The sequence below is a fragment of the Urocampus carinirostris genome, chromosome 5 (genome assembly GCF_059441175.1).
Source record: "Urocampus carinirostris isolate Australia breed hairy pipefish chromosome 5, RoL_Ucar_1.0, whole genome shotgun sequence".
NCBI classification, from domain to species: Eukaryota; Metazoa; Chordata; class Actinopteri; order Syngnathiformes; family Syngnathidae; genus Urocampus; species Urocampus carinirostris.
In genome coordinates, this window is record NC_142353.1 from 29,571,623 (window position 1) to 29,589,105 (window position 17,483).

A 17,483-nucleotide genomic window follows, 5' to 3' on the forward strand; every position below is an offset into this window, starting at 1 on the left:
TCATTGACTACGAAGGGATGCTAGTGGCTAAAGCAAAGCTAGTTACCAAAATGTTACTCTTCGCTAATGCACCTAACGACTACTTTAACAAAAACAAGTTCTAAAAACAGAACAGAAATCTTTCATTTTTTTGTGATTACAATTTTGTTAAATCTTTCCGAGTATAATATTGTCATATCGCCCACCCCTAGTTAGCAGTTAGCAATTCCTGTTAAGGCAGAGAGGTAAGTTGGGCTGGATCTGAGCATACTGTTTTTATTTAATATTACTTCTATTTCTCATGATTTCAAAACTATAACTCATTACTGGTAAACTCCAGTAAGAGACATCATGGGTTTCCAATTAAAGGGAAAACTTAAAGAAAAACTGTCAGCGCAACATGGAATACATGTAGCGATACTATTCGCTAATGCAGCGAGTGGCTGTTTTAATAAAAATATGCTCCAAAAACAGAACAACATCCAAGGATTTTTCCGTTTTCTTGCGATCATGATCTTGTTTAAACCCTTCCCAATCTTAATTTTGTCGTATATCCCACCTCTAGCAGTTTGCAAATCCTGTCAAGGCATGGCGTTAAAGTAGACTGGATCCATGCATTCTCACTTTATTCAAAACTATGTTTCTCATTGTCTCAAGAGATAAAGCACATTACTGAGAAACTCCAGTACAAGACAGCTCAGGTTTAACTGAAACACAAAGTGTCCGCACGACGTAAAAAAAAAAAACACGATTTCGAGACAGATGTGAATACCTGAAATCTGCCCAATAGCTCAGGAGGTAGAGTGCTCGTCTTGGGATCAAGGGAGCCCAGTTCGAATCCCGGCTCGTCCGTGTTACATGTCGAAGTGTCCTTGGGTAAGACACTGAACCCCTAATACCCCCAATAAGCAGGTTAGCGCCTTACATGGCTGCAAGGCCGCTATTGGGAAATGTGGAGCACATTGTAAAGCGCTTTGGGAAGTCATTGACTTGAAAAGCGCTATATAAATGCAGATCATTTCATTTCATTTCATTTCATTTTACATTCATTTTCTTCCAGATACATTGAGTTCAACTGCCAATTGCACAACGTTTGGTTGTCTCACTTTCTTAGTTACGTCATTTGGAATTTCCATTTACGGTCACATTTACACAACATTTGTTTGTTTACAAGGAGTTTTGCAGTTTGCCTTGACGAGACCTCCGGTAAGGACAATAAAATATAAACTGGGGAGCTGGACTGTCTATAATTAGATTAGCCAAGAACACCGTTGGTCAAACGGATGAGTCATACAGGATGTGCCCTGTCGCTTCCAGAGGGACAAAGGAGTGTGAGAGAACCAGAAAGGCCGTTTTCCACTCCCTGATAAAAGTCATAGCTAAGTCAAAAGGGGAAGATAAAAGGGAGCCTGGCACAAGAAGGACATTACCCACGAAACAAACAAAAAGGGATAAAGACGCGAGCATTATGAGAGGCGACATGATTCCGATCTGTATCGGGTCAGTTGAAGATCTTATGATGAGACACCCTCGACATGAAAGGCGAGAATTCTACTTCTCAGCCGATAAAAAGTCCGGACTGCCGCAACCCCCCCCCCCTCCCCCCCAAAAAAAAAACACTTGGTTGCTTGTTTCCATCCCTCACAGCCAATAGCACAACTCGCGCTCGTCTCTTTTTCTGCCTCACACCAAGAAAACTCATTGCTGTTTTACCAAACACTCAAGGGAGAAAGGACGAAAATAGGTCAGCTCTGACGTCAAACACAAATCTCATTGTTTATTTTTTTTATTGGGTGACGGATTGGTCATGACGAGAAACAGTAAACTTATTCAGGAAAAAAGTTTTACAGTGGACCTCTGGGTTACGGCATCCCTATTTTACGATGTTTTCAGGATAGGATGTAGAATAAGATGTTTTTTTGGACCTTTGCTATGGCATTTTTGCCACCATACAACATCATCAACAAATTGTTTGGTGCACCTAAAAACATACCAAATTTAAACTTGGTGGCATCCATGTTAGGTTTCTATTATTCTTGTCTTGCTATTAGTGAACCTAATATTAAATGATGGTCTGCTAATGGTTTGTGTGAAATTGCCAATATGCTATTGGCTGAACTGCCCCCACAATGCCTTTCAGAATCTTGTGCGAATTGTAAAGATTTGTTAGTTACGATTCTGTATTTTTTGTACTGTATTTATTAGTTACGTCACAGTTGTCATGGCGCCCAACTTGCCCCGCCCGTGTGGCGCCAGCCGCGGCTCATTGACATATTGGCTTTCCGTCTATTTAAGCTCATTGCTCTCACTCTGCGTTTTGTCAGTCCGTCAACCTCTGCCCCGCAAAACGTGGGTTTTGACTCTGTCCTGTTTCCTGTTGGTATTCCCTGTCCGGTATTGTTCCCGTTTATTTTTGTCCTGTTTAATATCGGTTTCCAGTTTTGTTCCCGTCTATTTTTGTCCTGTTTATTATTCTCTCCAGTTTTGTTCCTGTCTAGTTTTTCCTGTTTATTTTCGATATCATTATCTGGTTTCATTATCAAATCCTGTCTGTCCCGTCCAGTCCGGTATCGACCCCATCTGTCAGATATCTACTCAGGCAATTGGTATCGATCTCGTCGGCCTCTGGCTTCCTATCATTTCATGCCAGACTGCTGCCTATCGTGCATGACTCCCCATTTCCCGTAAAATAAAAGGCTTGAGTGAGAAACGTCACGTTGCAGAGTTGCAGTGATGCTAAAGAGACAAACAAAAGCATGATAACCATGGAAAAAACGAAAACGAAGAATCCACACGCATAGTTACTCTAAAAGCTGTAACCAATCCAAGACCGGTACATTTATTAAGAATAAGGAGGCAATTAAAACAAACACACCAAAGGTAAATAAAATGTCATATTTCATTTACGTGAATATTTATTTATAATGTTATTTAATCACACACACATCTGCTACATCTTAGCACCTACTATATGCGTACGATTCTGTTACCAAAGTTCAATATGTACATGCAATTTAAATATTATTATTTCTGATACCAGGGTTTGGAACACATGAGCTAATTCCCATAGGTCTCTATCTCCCGCCATACATTTTTACCTATCTTATCCCCATCTCAGAGTAGATTAAAGTCGAATACTGTTGTTTTTCTGTTTTTACGTTTGTATCATTCTTCGCTCCTGCTGAGAGAATACATGTAAACTCTGACCTGACCCTCTTATACACCGCCGCTTTTGGGAAATCCAGCAGTAACCACAAGCGCTTGTCTGCTCAGTTGAAATACGGGAAGGTAAGCGGACATCAGGCTGGCACATTTGTGTTTACAGGGTGAGAACCTCAGCTCCGAGTCCTGGAACTAGGCCCGGACCCAACAGGAAATCCTTTGACCAGAACAAGTGTTACCTAAACACTCACTCAGATCAAGGACAACAGTTGCCATGTGAAGCCATTTAGTGAGTCAGAGTGACTGTAAAAGATGGAAGGGGCTGTGTTATCACAATGAATTAGACAGTAAGAAAGGGATCTCTGAATAATACTAGCTATTCATTCTTTTCAGCAGCTCTGGGTGTACCCAGATCATTCCTACTTTTGTTGTCGCTGGCAGAGATTAACACAAGCTTTCACGTCTTCCCGCCAGTGATGGGAGTAATGCATTACAGTACAACGTCCCAGAAACACAATAACTTTTCTCAATAACGCGTTACATTACGCATTATTGAGAAAATTTGGTAACTCAACTGTTGTTACAACATTGTGCATTATTTCATTACTTTTTGAAAGAAGATAATGAATTACAATGCTCTTTGGTCCGGGACGGGTCGTCCTTCGCTCACGTTGTAATATAAACCCCCCAGTCTGCCAGGAACACAACGCTGAATGCAACGTTCAAGAAGGGTGGGCATGTTTATATCTACAAAATGCAACTGAATACACGATGGAACCATTACAAGCATGAGGTCGCGTAATTTTTCCCTACTGATATTCTTCCTACCGTATATACTCAAATCCAAGCTATATTTAGAATCGACTATCAAATAGATTACTTAAATCAGAGTGTTTTTGGTAATTGAACTGAATCTAATGCCTTCATTGTCGCTATACAAGTATAACGAAACTTGAGCTCCACCACAAGTGCACGCATAAATAGGAATACGAAACTATGTACAATACAGAAATAGAATGAAATAAGGTAAAAAAATATCTCAGCGAATGGTAGCGAATTGTAGGCAGCATGTGGGGAGGTGAGCGTGGCTTATTCAGGAACAACTTAATCAATGGAGAAAATGTAAGTACAAAACTTACGGTAAATGAGTGCTGAATTTTGGTCTTTTATTTTCAAAATTATTTTTGAAATTTAAAAAAAAAAACATATTGGACATTACCCATAAATGGAGAAGGAAATCTTTAAGGGATTTGAAAACAAAAGACAAAATGGATATGGAGTGTCTCAGATGTGTTAGTTTGCAAGCTCTCAAGATTTCACAGGCCGAAAAATGTAAAAGTTTACCACTTCCACAGGTTGGTGTACACGTTTTCTTCTATTTCCTCAATTATATGGCTATTTTTAAGGGGGTCGGCTTTAACGTGATGTTTTGGGTGTCAGTAATCTGGACAGTTACAGAGTTGCTTTTTCCATTGAATAACTAGTAACTGTCACTTTTTTCTAGTAACATGCCCAACACTGCCTGTTGATGGCTAAAATTTATCCTTCACGCAAGTACTGCACAATTTGCCAAGTGGAATCTTTAGGGCTTCCGTAGTGCAGGCTTATTCAAAATGCACATGCTTTATCAGCTCCATTCTAGTGGTGAATAATTTCACACCGCCACATAAAGATGCAAATACCACAAAGTTAAAATGTATTAATGTATAAATTAGTACTGACCCCCTCCTTGCAAATCTGCATTTGTCTTCGAGGTATTTCATAGCTCAAAGTAAAAGCTTTCTACTGCTATCTTACACACACCTCAGACATGTGTTGGGGAAATTTCCATTCTACTCATACAATTTTCAGTTGTCTTGCTGAGCACAGAGACAAATTACTGGACCAAGACGCAGACACATTCACTTCATCGCACTAATAATGTGACGTCAAAGGAGAAATACTTATTTTTGTTGGAAACATAAATATATTTATTGGTGGACTTTGCTCTGTTTAACTTTTAGGAGAATATATGCACTGAATCCAAATAATGTGAAGATTTACATGACAACAATGGGAAAAGAATCGAAAAAAATGTTTTTAATAATGAATCTGGTGAACAATTTAAAAGCTTGAAACCATGTGGGGTGAAAGTAAAAAAACAGTGGCATAATCATAAATTAAACTTTTCAATATTTCCAGCAACAGAAGAATTTTTTCGGTTCTTCTCGACGACGGTGAGGTGACATAAATCCAAGTAGCAACTTTAATTTTCTCCCCCTCAGTCAGAAGACAGACATCCCATTCCATTAGTAGCAAATGGATTGAGTCCCGACGGAGGAAATCAATGCTGGGACACCACAAAGCACCCCCTCCCCCATCGTGGTACTTACAGTTATTGGCTTAGAGATGCAAGATTGTTGATTTTTTGACATAAGAAATAGTGTCTAGTCAGGTCTATGGATCTAGAACAGGGGTCTTCTTACGTGTTGCCCACAAAGACAGCTGAGGTGCCTGCGGACCTGTTCTGAAAATAGCTGCCTTGTCCTGGGTCATTGTGATTTTTGAGTAGCAAACATTTTTTTAGTGGTTGACTGAGTCTTTTTTCCCCTACTTCCAATAATCAACCTGGTGATGACATAGTGATAACATTCTAAGTTTTAATTAGAAATGTATATAAAACCTTGGCACTAAAAAGTAGCTCTCAGCTTCAAAAGGTTGGAGAACCCTGATCTAGAAGATGAATCACCAACGCTGTGCTGCTGGGCAGAAATTTGATTTTTAACTCATTGATATGATCAATGTCTTCAAATACAATTTTTAAATTGGCCTATAATGTATACTGTAATCCCGCGCTATTTCTCGCTTTCTACTTTGCGGCCTCAGTGCATCGCAGATTGAAAACAATGCCACAAGCCATTATCCCTAATCGCGAGCGGAAGGTGGCAAAATGCATTTTTGTTGGGTTGGTGGCTCTTTACTCTATTTCTACCTAAAATAAACTGCACCGAGCAGCTGTGATCCATTATCCCCAAGCCCATATTGCTGCAAGTGTGGACTGGCAGAAGGCACTTTTGTTGTTGTTGGCATTCTGTCCTGCCTATGGTTTAGCTGCAATCTATTATCCATGGTGGACCATTGCTGAGAGCAGGGACCAGCAGAGCACTTTTTGGGGGGTTCAGGCAGCAGAAACGTGCCAATGAGACCTGCCTAAAATGAACTGCATTGTTTTGGCTGTGGATCCATTATCATCTGTGAACTATTGCTGGGAGAAGGGGCAGAGAGAGCAAATTTGAATCATGCCTGGCGGCTCTTTTCTTCTGTGATTCATGCCTAACAACAACAGATCAGAGCTGGGGGTCAGCAGAGTTCTTGTAAGAAATGGAGAAGGGATTCTTCAGATATCGCGGGTGGTTCCGGTCCCCATTAACCTTGATTAATGAAGGATAATATTACAGTAATCATACACTGTATCGCGATTCACTTTTTGCGGTTTCGCTTCTTTGCAGATTTTCATCGTGAATTGTGTTCTGCATTCTGATTGGTTAAACAGCCATCCCATTCCGTTTCTGCCTGCGTCTGCATCAACCTCAATAACATGAAGAGAAAGATGCTTTCTATTGCCAACAAAGTAGGACTTCTCGACATGCTGAAAGGAAGTAAAAGCATTTTTATGCCGTATTTGTTTACCAACAGCGTCCACATGATGGTGACAAAATAATATCTAAAGTAAAACAGCAGATGTGTGTCCTGAGATCATTTTAAACCCTCTTTGGAATCAATACTGCAACATATCAAAGCAATATGTTTTTTGACAGTACAAATGTTCTGGTGAAATCTTTTTTTATATAAGGTATAGTACTTTTATGTTTGAGCCTGTAAATATGGATGGTTCTTTGGTTTCAATATATAGTATTTTAGTATTAATTTAATAAATAAGTAAAAGTTCCTACTTCATGGATTTTGAGTATCGTGGGTACTTTTTGGATTGCGACCCCCCAAAAAACGAGGGATTATTGTATATGTACATGACTGTGCACACATATAAGGCAGATGTTTTAGAGGTTGACTGAACCTATTTTTAACCTACTTCTAGTAATTATAACCTGCTAATAAAATGGTAATAACACGATAAGTTATTTCAAAAATATATGTCAAACTGGTAGCCCTTCTCGCTAATCAGTGACAAAAAAAAAATAGCTCTCAGTTTATAAAGTTGGTGACCCCTGATCTAGACTCTTCATTCGAACTGTCGCAGCTAGACAACCAAAATCTGAACAATGAAAGTCTTCACTACCAATGAGGAAGCCTCAACATGCATCAAAACAGAACAGGACGGAATTTTCCATCCCAAACCATTTAGTTCCAGGGACTCTTTCCGGGCCATAAACGGGTTGAGCCCAAAGTGCGTAGCCCCCAACGACTCAAGGCTTGTTTGTCAACCAAAGAGAAGGGCTACCTGTGGAAATTTACCAGTCTCGCACTTGTCACGCGCATATGCACAGCGTGGAGACAAAACGGACACTGCATATCTTGCTCACCGAACAAGTGACAGTGGTTGCGTTTTTAATGGGCAAGGGTGCAATGGGGGCATGGTTCCGTTGTCACGGCACTGCAGCCTGCAAACCAGGTGACATGTGATTGTATTTCTTTTCCTCTATCGATGAATATATTTATAGATCTGCTGTGTGCACGTATTATTAATCAACAAGGAGATTTTAAACGCTGCTTAAAATGCGGGCTTTGATGTACCGGGCAGGGAATTTGCATACCTGTGTTCCGAGACAGCTCACCATCATGTGAACTAGCAATTTGGCAGCAAACATCAGGAAACGGGAGCACACGATGTGTGCAAAGATGGCCAATGCAAAGGCTGGAATAAAAAAAAAACAATACATGTAGTTTGTAGGAAATGAAAACTCCACTGTTTACTTATGATGCCGTCCTAGCGCTGTCTTGGATGCTGGAGATGAACCTCATAGGTTACGGTGGCTTACGAAACTATTTGGCCCCCTTGAACTTTGTGACCTTTTGCCACATTTCAGACTTCAAACATCAAGATATAGAACTGTAATTTCTTGTGAACACAATCATGAAGTGGAACCCACTATATTGGATATTTTAAAGTTTTTTTAACAAATAAAAAATGAAAAAGTGGGTGTGCAAAATTATTCAGCCCCATTAAGTTAATACTTTGTAGCACCACCTTTTGCTGCGATTACAGCTGCACGTCACTTGTTGTATGTCTCTATCAGTTTTGCACATCAAGAAACTGATATTTTTGTCCATTCCTCCTTGCAAAACAGCTCGAGCTCAGTGAGGTTGGATGGAAACCATTTGTGAACAGCAGTTTTCAGTTCTTTCCACAGATTCTCAATTGGATTGAGGTCTGGACTTTGACTTGGCCATTCTAACACCTGGATATTTTTTTGGGGTGAACCAGTCTCAATAAACTGGCTAGGAAAGCGAGCTCTGTTGTGGGCAAAGAGCTGGACAGCCTAAAAACAGTAGCTGAGAGACGAGCACTGAAAAAGCTGAGGTCAATCATGGACAATCCATCGCATCCACTACACAGCATTATCTCCAGACAGAAGAGCAGTTTCAGCGACAGACTGCTGTCACTGTCTTGTACCACGGACAGACTGAAAAGATCTTTTCTTCCTCATGCCATGAGGCTCTCTAACTCCACCCGGCAGAGTTAAGGCCCACATTAAACCACACCACCTACATTGGATATTACCGAATCTTACTGCAATATGTATTCTGTGTAGCACTATTTAGTTACTCTATATAACACGCTACAGTGGGCATTTGCACGTCACACTGGGTATTTGTATATTGTATTCTTTTGGCTTTATTATTGTACTGTTCTCAGCTCAGGGATGCTGCTGGAAATGTGAATTTCCCTTAGGGGATGAATAAAGTATCTATCTATCTATCTATCTATCTATCTATCTATCTATCTATCTATCTATCTATCTATCTATCTATCTATCTATCTATCTATCTATCTATCTATCTATCTATCTATCTATCTATCTATCTATCTATCTATCTATCTATCTATCTATCTATCTATCTATCATTCCATTGTAGCTTTTGCTTTATGTTTTGGATCTTTGTCTTGTTGGAAGACAAATCTCCGTCTCAGTCTCAGGTCTTTTGCGGACTCCATCAGGTTTTCGTCCAGAATGGTCCTGTATTTGGCTCCATCCATCTTCCAATCAATTTTAACCATCTTCCCTGTCCATGCTGGAGAAAAGCACGCCCAAACTATGATGCTGACACCACCATGTTTGACTGTGGGAATGGTGTGTTGATGGTGATGAGCTGTGCTGCTTTTACGCCAAAGATAATGTCTTTCATTGTTGCCAAAAAGTTCGATTTTGGTCTCATCTGACTAGAGCACCCTTTTCCACATGTTTGGTGTGTCTCCCAGGTGGCTTGTGGCAAACTTTAAACGACACTCTTTATGGATATCTTTAAGAAATGGCTTCCTTCTTGCCACTCTTCCATAAAGGCCAGATTTGTGCAGTATACGACTAATTGTTGTCCTATGGACAGATTCTCCCACCTCAGCTGTAGACCTCTGCAGTTCATCCAGAGTGATCATGGGCCTCTTGGCTGCATCTCTGATCAGTTTTCCTCTTGTATCAGCTGAAAGATTAGGGGGACGGCCCGATCTTGGTAGATTTGCAGTGGTCTGATACTCCTTCCATTTCAATATTATTGCTTGCACAGTGCCCCTTGGGGTGTTTCAAGTTTGGGGAATCTTTTTGTATCCAAACCCTGCTTTAAATTTCTCCACAACTCTCGGACCTGCCTGGTGTGTTCCTCGTTCTTCATGATGCTCTCAATGCATTAAACAGACCTCTGAGACTATTACAGTGCAGGTGCATTTATACAGAGACTTGATTACACACAGGTGGATTCCATTTATCATTAGTCATTTAGATCAACATTAATTCATTCAGAGATCTTTACTAAATTTCTGGACAGTTTGCTGCATTGAAAGTAAAGGGGCTGAATAGTTTTGCACACTCACTTTTTAGAATTTTATTTGTCAAAAAAGTTTAAAATATCCAATAAAGTGTGTTCCACTTCATGTTCCGCTTATTGTTGATGCTTCACAAGAAATGACAGTTTTATATCTTGATGTTTGAAGTCTAAATTATGGCAAAAGGTCATAAAGTTCAAAGGGGCCGAATAGTTTTGCAAGTCACTGCAGCTTAGCTAGTTAGCGAATACGACAGAAGACCAGGGGCTAGGCAATAAAGTCAATTCATTGAAATAATTCATCATTTAAAAAAATCAACAATTATAGTGAAATCAAGTAGGAAATGTAAGAAGTATTTTAAATGACTGAAATAAGACAGTTAATTAGGACAATTAGTTAAAAGTCTTAATTAAGACAATGGTTAAGGATTTTAAGAAAGTGACAAGTAAGCTACAGTGAGGCTATAAATAGCTATTTTTACACAAGTTCTTGAGTTTTTGCATTAAAAGTTATTTAAAATAGGTTACCTTATTTTCCGTACTATACGATTTTTTCTACCTAGGTTTTGAACCATGCATTGATGCAGCCAATTTGTAATTTTTTCCCCAGATATTTTAGAGATATTTTTCTAACTACCACCTTGGCGCTGTAGCCGAACATGTAAGAGTGAGAAAGGTGGAATATGCCTGTTTGAGCCGAGGAAGATACTAATTTGGCATCATGGGAAATGCTAGAAGAAATCATCTTTTTGAAGGGTATAGCAAATGTAAAGCGCTTTGGAAGGTTCAGTGACTTGAAATCCGCTATATGAATGGAGACCGTTAAAAATCAATTCTAAACCTACAAGACTTGGGGCTTTAAATATAGAAAATAACATTTTTAATATAACTACCATTGACATTCCAAATTCGAAAGTTTTATGACTTCTCATTGGTCACTGTTGTGGTAAAGTGGGATACCTGAGATGCAGATGAAGCCGGAGGCATAGAATGCCTGATCATATGTTGCAAGCGGCACGAACTCTGCATAGGCCGCATAGACGGACAGGTGGGAGCAGGCGCATTCCACGTAGCTTCCGCTCTCTTTCACAACCCTGCAGTACTGACCATCCGACGACCAGCTAGGCCATTGAGAAGACGGACAGAAATCAACAGGAGAAAACTAGGTCACAAGTATTTGAGAATTGCAATAGAGTTGATTTAAGATAAGAAATATAGGGTGAGTTGAATCTGTGATGTTTTTTTTGTTTGTTCCCCAGTTGTATCTCTCTTTCCCTCTTTCAATAGACTGAGCACTGTATTTGTTTAATTTTGGAGAAATGTAATAGTTTTTGATTGATCATTTCTTGTACTAGCAGAATACATGCATATAACATCAATACCGCATTAATTTATAGTTTACAAAGTAAGTGAAGACTGAATAATGATCACCCCTACTGATTGCAATCATATACTGCAACCTAATTTGGTTGGGTTGGATCCCTTAACCCAGGGGTCGGGAACCTATGGCCCGCGAGCCATATATGGCTCTTTCTATGAGTACCTATGGCTCAGAGACCAATTTGATTGCATGCAAAATTTCTCCATCTTGTTCAAAACCGGGAATGTCTATGCTATTCAGGTACACGTAAAGCCAAACCAAAGCTAAATGCAAAGGAAACACTTCGCAGTATATATAGGGCACGTTTTTCATTACAATTTACAGTCAAGGTGTCACACAAAAAAAGGGGGAAAAAAAACTCGTTTTGGCTGTACAACGCTAAAGAATCCTTTATTTAAAAGTTCACTATATAATCTGTGTTCAGTGTTCAGATACTTTATGATGAATCCACAGAACTGTAAATATGCCAAAACACCGGAAGAGAACTTAGTCATTTGATTGGGTGAGTGGGAGGGATGGGTGGAGCTATGCAAAAAGTACAAGCATTCCCTCCCATCTCTCGCCAAAGGTAAGCACATAAGGCTCCCTATTCTCAGAATGTTGTGACGTTTTTACAAAATAAATGCTTGCATCTGGTTTTGAAACCAATATGTATGAAAAAAAGGGTCAAAAGGAGTTTAACCGATCTTGAGTAATTGCAAGAAAGAGACAAGTTTAAAGTGGTCTGTTTGTTGAATTTGGGACAGGGGCTCTGGCATTATTCTCTTTTCATAATTTTTATCAAATCATCAAAAATAAATGTGCTGAAGACTAAGCTTTTGTCTGGGGCGCGGGTTTAGCAATTTAGTAAATTTGTCTCATAATATATGGTGTGGCTCTTTCCCAAAATAAAATTAATATTTTTTGCTTTTATGGCTCTTTGAGTCAAAAAGGTTCCCGACCCCTGCCTTAACCACTGGGATGGTAGGGGGCACCATTTCCGATGGCATGGTGGGGTCCATCCCTCTCCAGGCCAACAATTGTTTCCACCCGGTTTTGAACCAGGGTCCTCTCGCGTGTTAGACGAATGTGCTAACCACTGTGCTCCTGTTAGTGTTTCTGAGGATGACCTCATTTGTTGACTAGGTGGTTAGAATTATTGTTCTTTGGAGTTCAAAGCATGATTTTTTTAATGAAATAAGTGTTCAAAGTGCATTAGTTTAGATCACAAGAAAATCTACAAGAAAATGGGCAGTAAAAAAGTTCTACAAAAGATGTAAGCATCAAAATAATTGTGTTGGGCAATTTTGGGGATATTTTTATAGTTCTAAGTAGTGATAGACAACATTGAAAAGATATCATTATTTTTTTCAAAACTAAATTGTGATCTTGATTTTATCACGATTCTAAAAAATGCAACTAATAAGCACATTTCAAACTATTTGCCTTTCATTTTTGTATTAAAAGAAATAAATTAACATTTTTAAAAGACAAATCTGAAATAGTTTGATAGCGACCTTCCGGACAGGTGTTCAACGTAAGCAGTGCAATTATTTATTCGAATATGCACAAAAAAACTCATGTTGGCAGCTTAAAGCCACGTCCATAAAGCTAGCATTATTAAATAGAATTACAAAAAAAAACCCTACATCGGATATTTTCAAAGAAAAAAAATCTTTGGCCTTCTGGAAAGAATTTAATTCAAACACTGCAAATTGTTATGCAAATTTGCAAGATTAGTGATAAGAAACTCACACTAGCAGCCAATGGCCCAGCAACAATTATTATTATTATTGATAATTAGCATTTCAGACACTTGCATAAGCTGCCTAATTATGGAGTATTAATCAAATGATGCTAGCTGCAAAAACAAAGCTTTCTAACAAACCTTTATATTTACGAATGTGGCTCTCAAAAAAATTGTGCTGGAGACTGCTGAAACAAACGCTCATCTAACTATCTTGTTTGAGTCGATCTGATTTAATATTGTCATATCACATACCCTTTGTTATTGAATTCCCCCCTATCTTCCGGTCCGGAGCCTTCGCTCTGAAACTGCTGGTCTACTAGTGATCCGAGGAGCCAAGAAGAAAACTGCAGGTTCGAGAGCGTTCTCCATTCGGGCCCCGATGTTGTGGAATGCCCTGCACCCTGAGATTCGATCTGCTTAAATCTAGGCTTAAAACACACTTCTATTCTATAGCTTATTGATGACCTATATTTTCTGTTGACGATATATGTGTATTAATTGTTGCTACAACATCCATTGCAGCCTGGTCATAATGTGCGGTCCCTTCTCAAGGTTTCTTCATTTTCCTCATCCTGGGGTTTTGGAGTTTTTCCTTGCCCTCATGTAGGTTTGAAGTCAGGGGGTGGTGTAATACTAGTCTGTGGTTTGCAATAATCTGTGCTCTATGCAGCCATTTGAAACTCCTTGTGATTAAGGGCTATTAAAAATACACACGGCTTGACTTGACTTTGTTGTTTTGAATATTGATGATATATAACAATTGTTAAGACCGCGTTATTTTTATTTATTATTATTATTATTTTAGATACACATTTACAGTTGTGCTCTAAACTTGATTTCAATTATTTGCAATCTAAGAAGCACAATTGTTATTAGTTTCAAGGGATCAGAAACCAACTCTAGTGGGCTACCTTGCAGTGGTCCGGTTCCAGAGAAGGCACATAGAACGTCCTGGTTTAAGTGGCCGATCAGAAGTGTGAATACGATATGTTACTTCTATACCATCACTGAGTGGTCTTGACTTTCTGTCCTGAAAACTGGCAGAAAAAACCTACACATGGAAATAGGCGGCATTGGTTAAAATCTGTTTTCACGGGATAACACTGCCACCTGCTGTTCAATATCCAAAGAGGTCAAATTCCCCACCTTTCCATTAAGAGCATTTGTTGTAACATTAGTGGTGAACCAGAGGTCGTTTCTATATTCGGTCAGCTGAATCTGGCTGAGGTCACTGCAGTCAAGGGTTGAAACTGCTGGCACTGGCAGCAAAGTGTCAGGAAGCTGGAAAAAGTCAGCATTCCGACCTCTGAATCTGTGGCCGTTGATTTGCGTTGGATACCACTGGAAGGCGGAGATGGACATGTGGGAACATGTGTTCAGGATGGTTCCCTTTCTAGGAGAAAAGAAACACAAGGGGCAATATTTGAGAGGGGGAAAAAATAAAAGCATGGTTTTGAAATGTTGTTTTTTAATCCCAAAAGCAGAATAAGAAAATAAGATCAATATCTCATCTCATTAGCCATACCGCTTATCCTTGTTAGGGTCGCGGGGGGGCTGGAGCCCATCCCAGCCATCTCCGGGCAGTGGGCAGGGGACACCCTGAACTGGTTGCCAGCCAATCGCAGGGCACACAGGGACAGACAACTCATTCGCTCATTCACACCTAGGGACAATTTAGACCGGCCAATTCACCTGAAATGCATGTTTTTGGAATGTGGGAGGAAACCGGAGTGCCCGGAGGAAACCCACGCAAGCACGGGGAGAACATACAAACTCCGCACAGGAAGTCTGGAGCTGGATTTGAACCCACGACAGGTTCCCATGACATGAACTGTGCCGCACAAGCGCTAACCACTGCGCCGCCGTGCTGCCCTAAGATCAATATACCATGCTTAATTCCACCTTTCTTTTTTCCCCCCGTTTCCTTTCTAGCTGAAAGGCTTTATGTAAAAACTGACCTCAAACCCTAATTCCTGTTGTAGACAAATAACAATAAATAATGAATGTAAGTAAGTGTGCCTTTTTTCAAGGACAATGTGAGTTGTCTACAATCATCCTTCCATTATCTGCACCGCTTATCCTCAGTAGGGTCGCGGGGGTGCTGGAGCCCATCCCAGCTATCAGTGGGCAGGGGACACCCTGAACTGGTTGCCAGCCAGTCGCAGGGCACACAGAGACAGCCAAGTCACTCGCTCTTTCACACCAAGGGACAATTTGGACCGGCCAATTAATCTGACATGAATATTTTTGGAATGCAGGAGGACACCGGAGTGTCTGAAGGAAACACATCCAAGCACAGGGAGAACATGCAAACTCCACACAGGAGGTTCAATCTCATGACCTCAGAACTGTGCTACACACGTGTTAACCACTGCACCGCCGTGCTGCCCTGTCTACAATCAGTTGACCTAAATCTGGACCCAAAAGTGTCCCAAAAAGTAGCAGTTCAAAGTATTTAACTGTTTACTCTATACTATAAGGCACACCAGATTGAAGGGTATGCCATCAAAAAATAGTTTTTAGTGAACTATTTATCATTTATAAGGCACACTGGACTAGGCGCTTGAAATCTAAACTCCTGTTAGAACGAAGGTTGCATTAAAATAAAAAAATCATAGAACTCAAACTAACATTATGAAATCTGATTTCACCACTTAAATAAATTGATTTGTTTATATGTAGTAGTAGCACTTCTTAGTAATTATGCAGTTCCAATTTCATTTTACGTATTTCTGGTCTATAAGACACAATATTTTGGCAGATTTCTTATTTTTTGGGTGCACCTTATCATTTGCAAATTACGGTAATTAAATATCTTTTAAATAGAAGTATTGAATAGAAAGTTGAATGTTTCAATTTGTGAAGAATAAAAACGAAAGAAAATCAAATCCAAGAAGCAGACCGTTTTTGTTAACTAGTCCAGGATACAGGGCTCATACACTTTTTTCATGGCCTAATTGAAGCACTTTTTAAGGACTTTCAATTTTCCTTTTTTGCCAGTGCCATTCATAGAATAAGTAATACATTATGATATTGTTAATAACAATATTTATTGATTCGTTGTCATTATCATTATTAATTTTTATCCCATCAACACTAACAATGTATTTATGGAGCGTGCTAGCCAAGAAAATAAATTCTTCTAAAGTTTAAAGGAGCTGTACAGTATTTGCTGCAATCTACTGATTTAAAGTGATGATCACAGCCTCAGTCAGCTCATTCATGATGCGTGTGCAAGTACGTGCATTTCTTAGATGCGCTCCAGTAAATTCTTCTTCCTTTAATCTTTCATTTTTAAGCAGACTTGTTATTTTTCTTCATTTAATGTGTGGTCTAACGAGCCAGACTGCCGACAACTATGGCGAAAATTTCAAGCATTTACAAGCACTTCACCCAAAATGCAAGCACTTTTCAAACCTTAGAAAAACAACATTACAATTCAAGCATTTTCAAGGATTTCAAGCAACCGTATGTACCCTGTGGATATAGAATACAGAACAAATCACCGCGTTCAAACATATACTCACATCTCACAGGGATTCCGCGTGATTATGGAGAACGCAAACTGTTCAGTCACTTCCGCTAAGTGGTCAAGGCCTCGTGTGTCGGCTCGATTTGGGTTGGCCAAGCCACACAGCAGCTCGTAAGTCAAGTTGCGGCTGCTTTCATGAAGAGATTCTCGGCCTGCCACATCGAGGACCTAGCTCAGTAAAACAGAGGAATGCAATGCAACAGAACTGTTAATGAAATAAGATCATTTTTCGGAGAAAGTAGGACTGGACGAAAGCGTTCACCTTCCAGATAGCTTCGAACACAGCTGTCATGTGTTCTCTCGAAAGAGTGGAGGCGGTCCTGTCAATGAGCCCTCGCAAAACCTGGTTCATTTTCAACGGGTCGGGCACTTTATGCAACTTTCCAACGAGGGCCCACAGAGCTGCACTAGCGACATTTGACACAAGCGTCACATTGGCCATACCAAAGTCAGTGTGCACTCTGGCGCCCTCCGTGGCATTGAACAGCTCCACTTGGAAGCGCTTAGGCCGTGGGGAAGGCAAGGCCAGGTCAGGAGTTAGATAAATGTCCACGGATGTGTTGCGGTGACCCGGGTCGAAGGTCAACTGGCCCTGTTGATGAGGAAAATCCAAGCCTTCTTTAGCGGGATGGATTACGTACGGCCCGAGGACTTCCTCTCTGGAGAGTTCCTGAATGGGAAAGGAATTTATGAGTTAGAGTTGCAGTATATCCTGGGGGTGCACG

At 40.0% G+C, this 17,483-nt stretch overlaps 1 protein-coding gene across 1 annotated transcript in view; it reads right to left on the bottom strand.

The window, feature by feature from the left end:
* The window catches only part of adgrv1 (adhesion G protein-coupled receptor V1), a 133,586-nt gene that overhangs the window by 58,243 nt on the left and 57,860 nt on the right, over window positions 1-17,483 (bottom strand). Inside the window, exons 76-81 of the mRNA XM_088336404.1 lie at window positions 17,021-17,428; window positions 16,754-16,926; window positions 14,373-14,619; window positions 14,138-14,277; window positions 11,077-11,237; window positions 7,893-7,993 (exon numbers count right to left, since the gene is read on the bottom strand). Of these exons, the coding sequence (XP_088192530.1) occupies window positions 7,893-7,993; window positions 11,077-11,237; window positions 14,138-14,277; window positions 14,373-14,619; window positions 16,754-16,926; window positions 17,021-17,428 (1,230 nt within the window). The remainder of the gene's footprint in view (window positions 1-7,892; window positions 7,994-11,076; window positions 11,238-14,137; window positions 14,278-14,372; window positions 14,620-16,753; window positions 16,927-17,020; window positions 17,429-17,483) is intronic.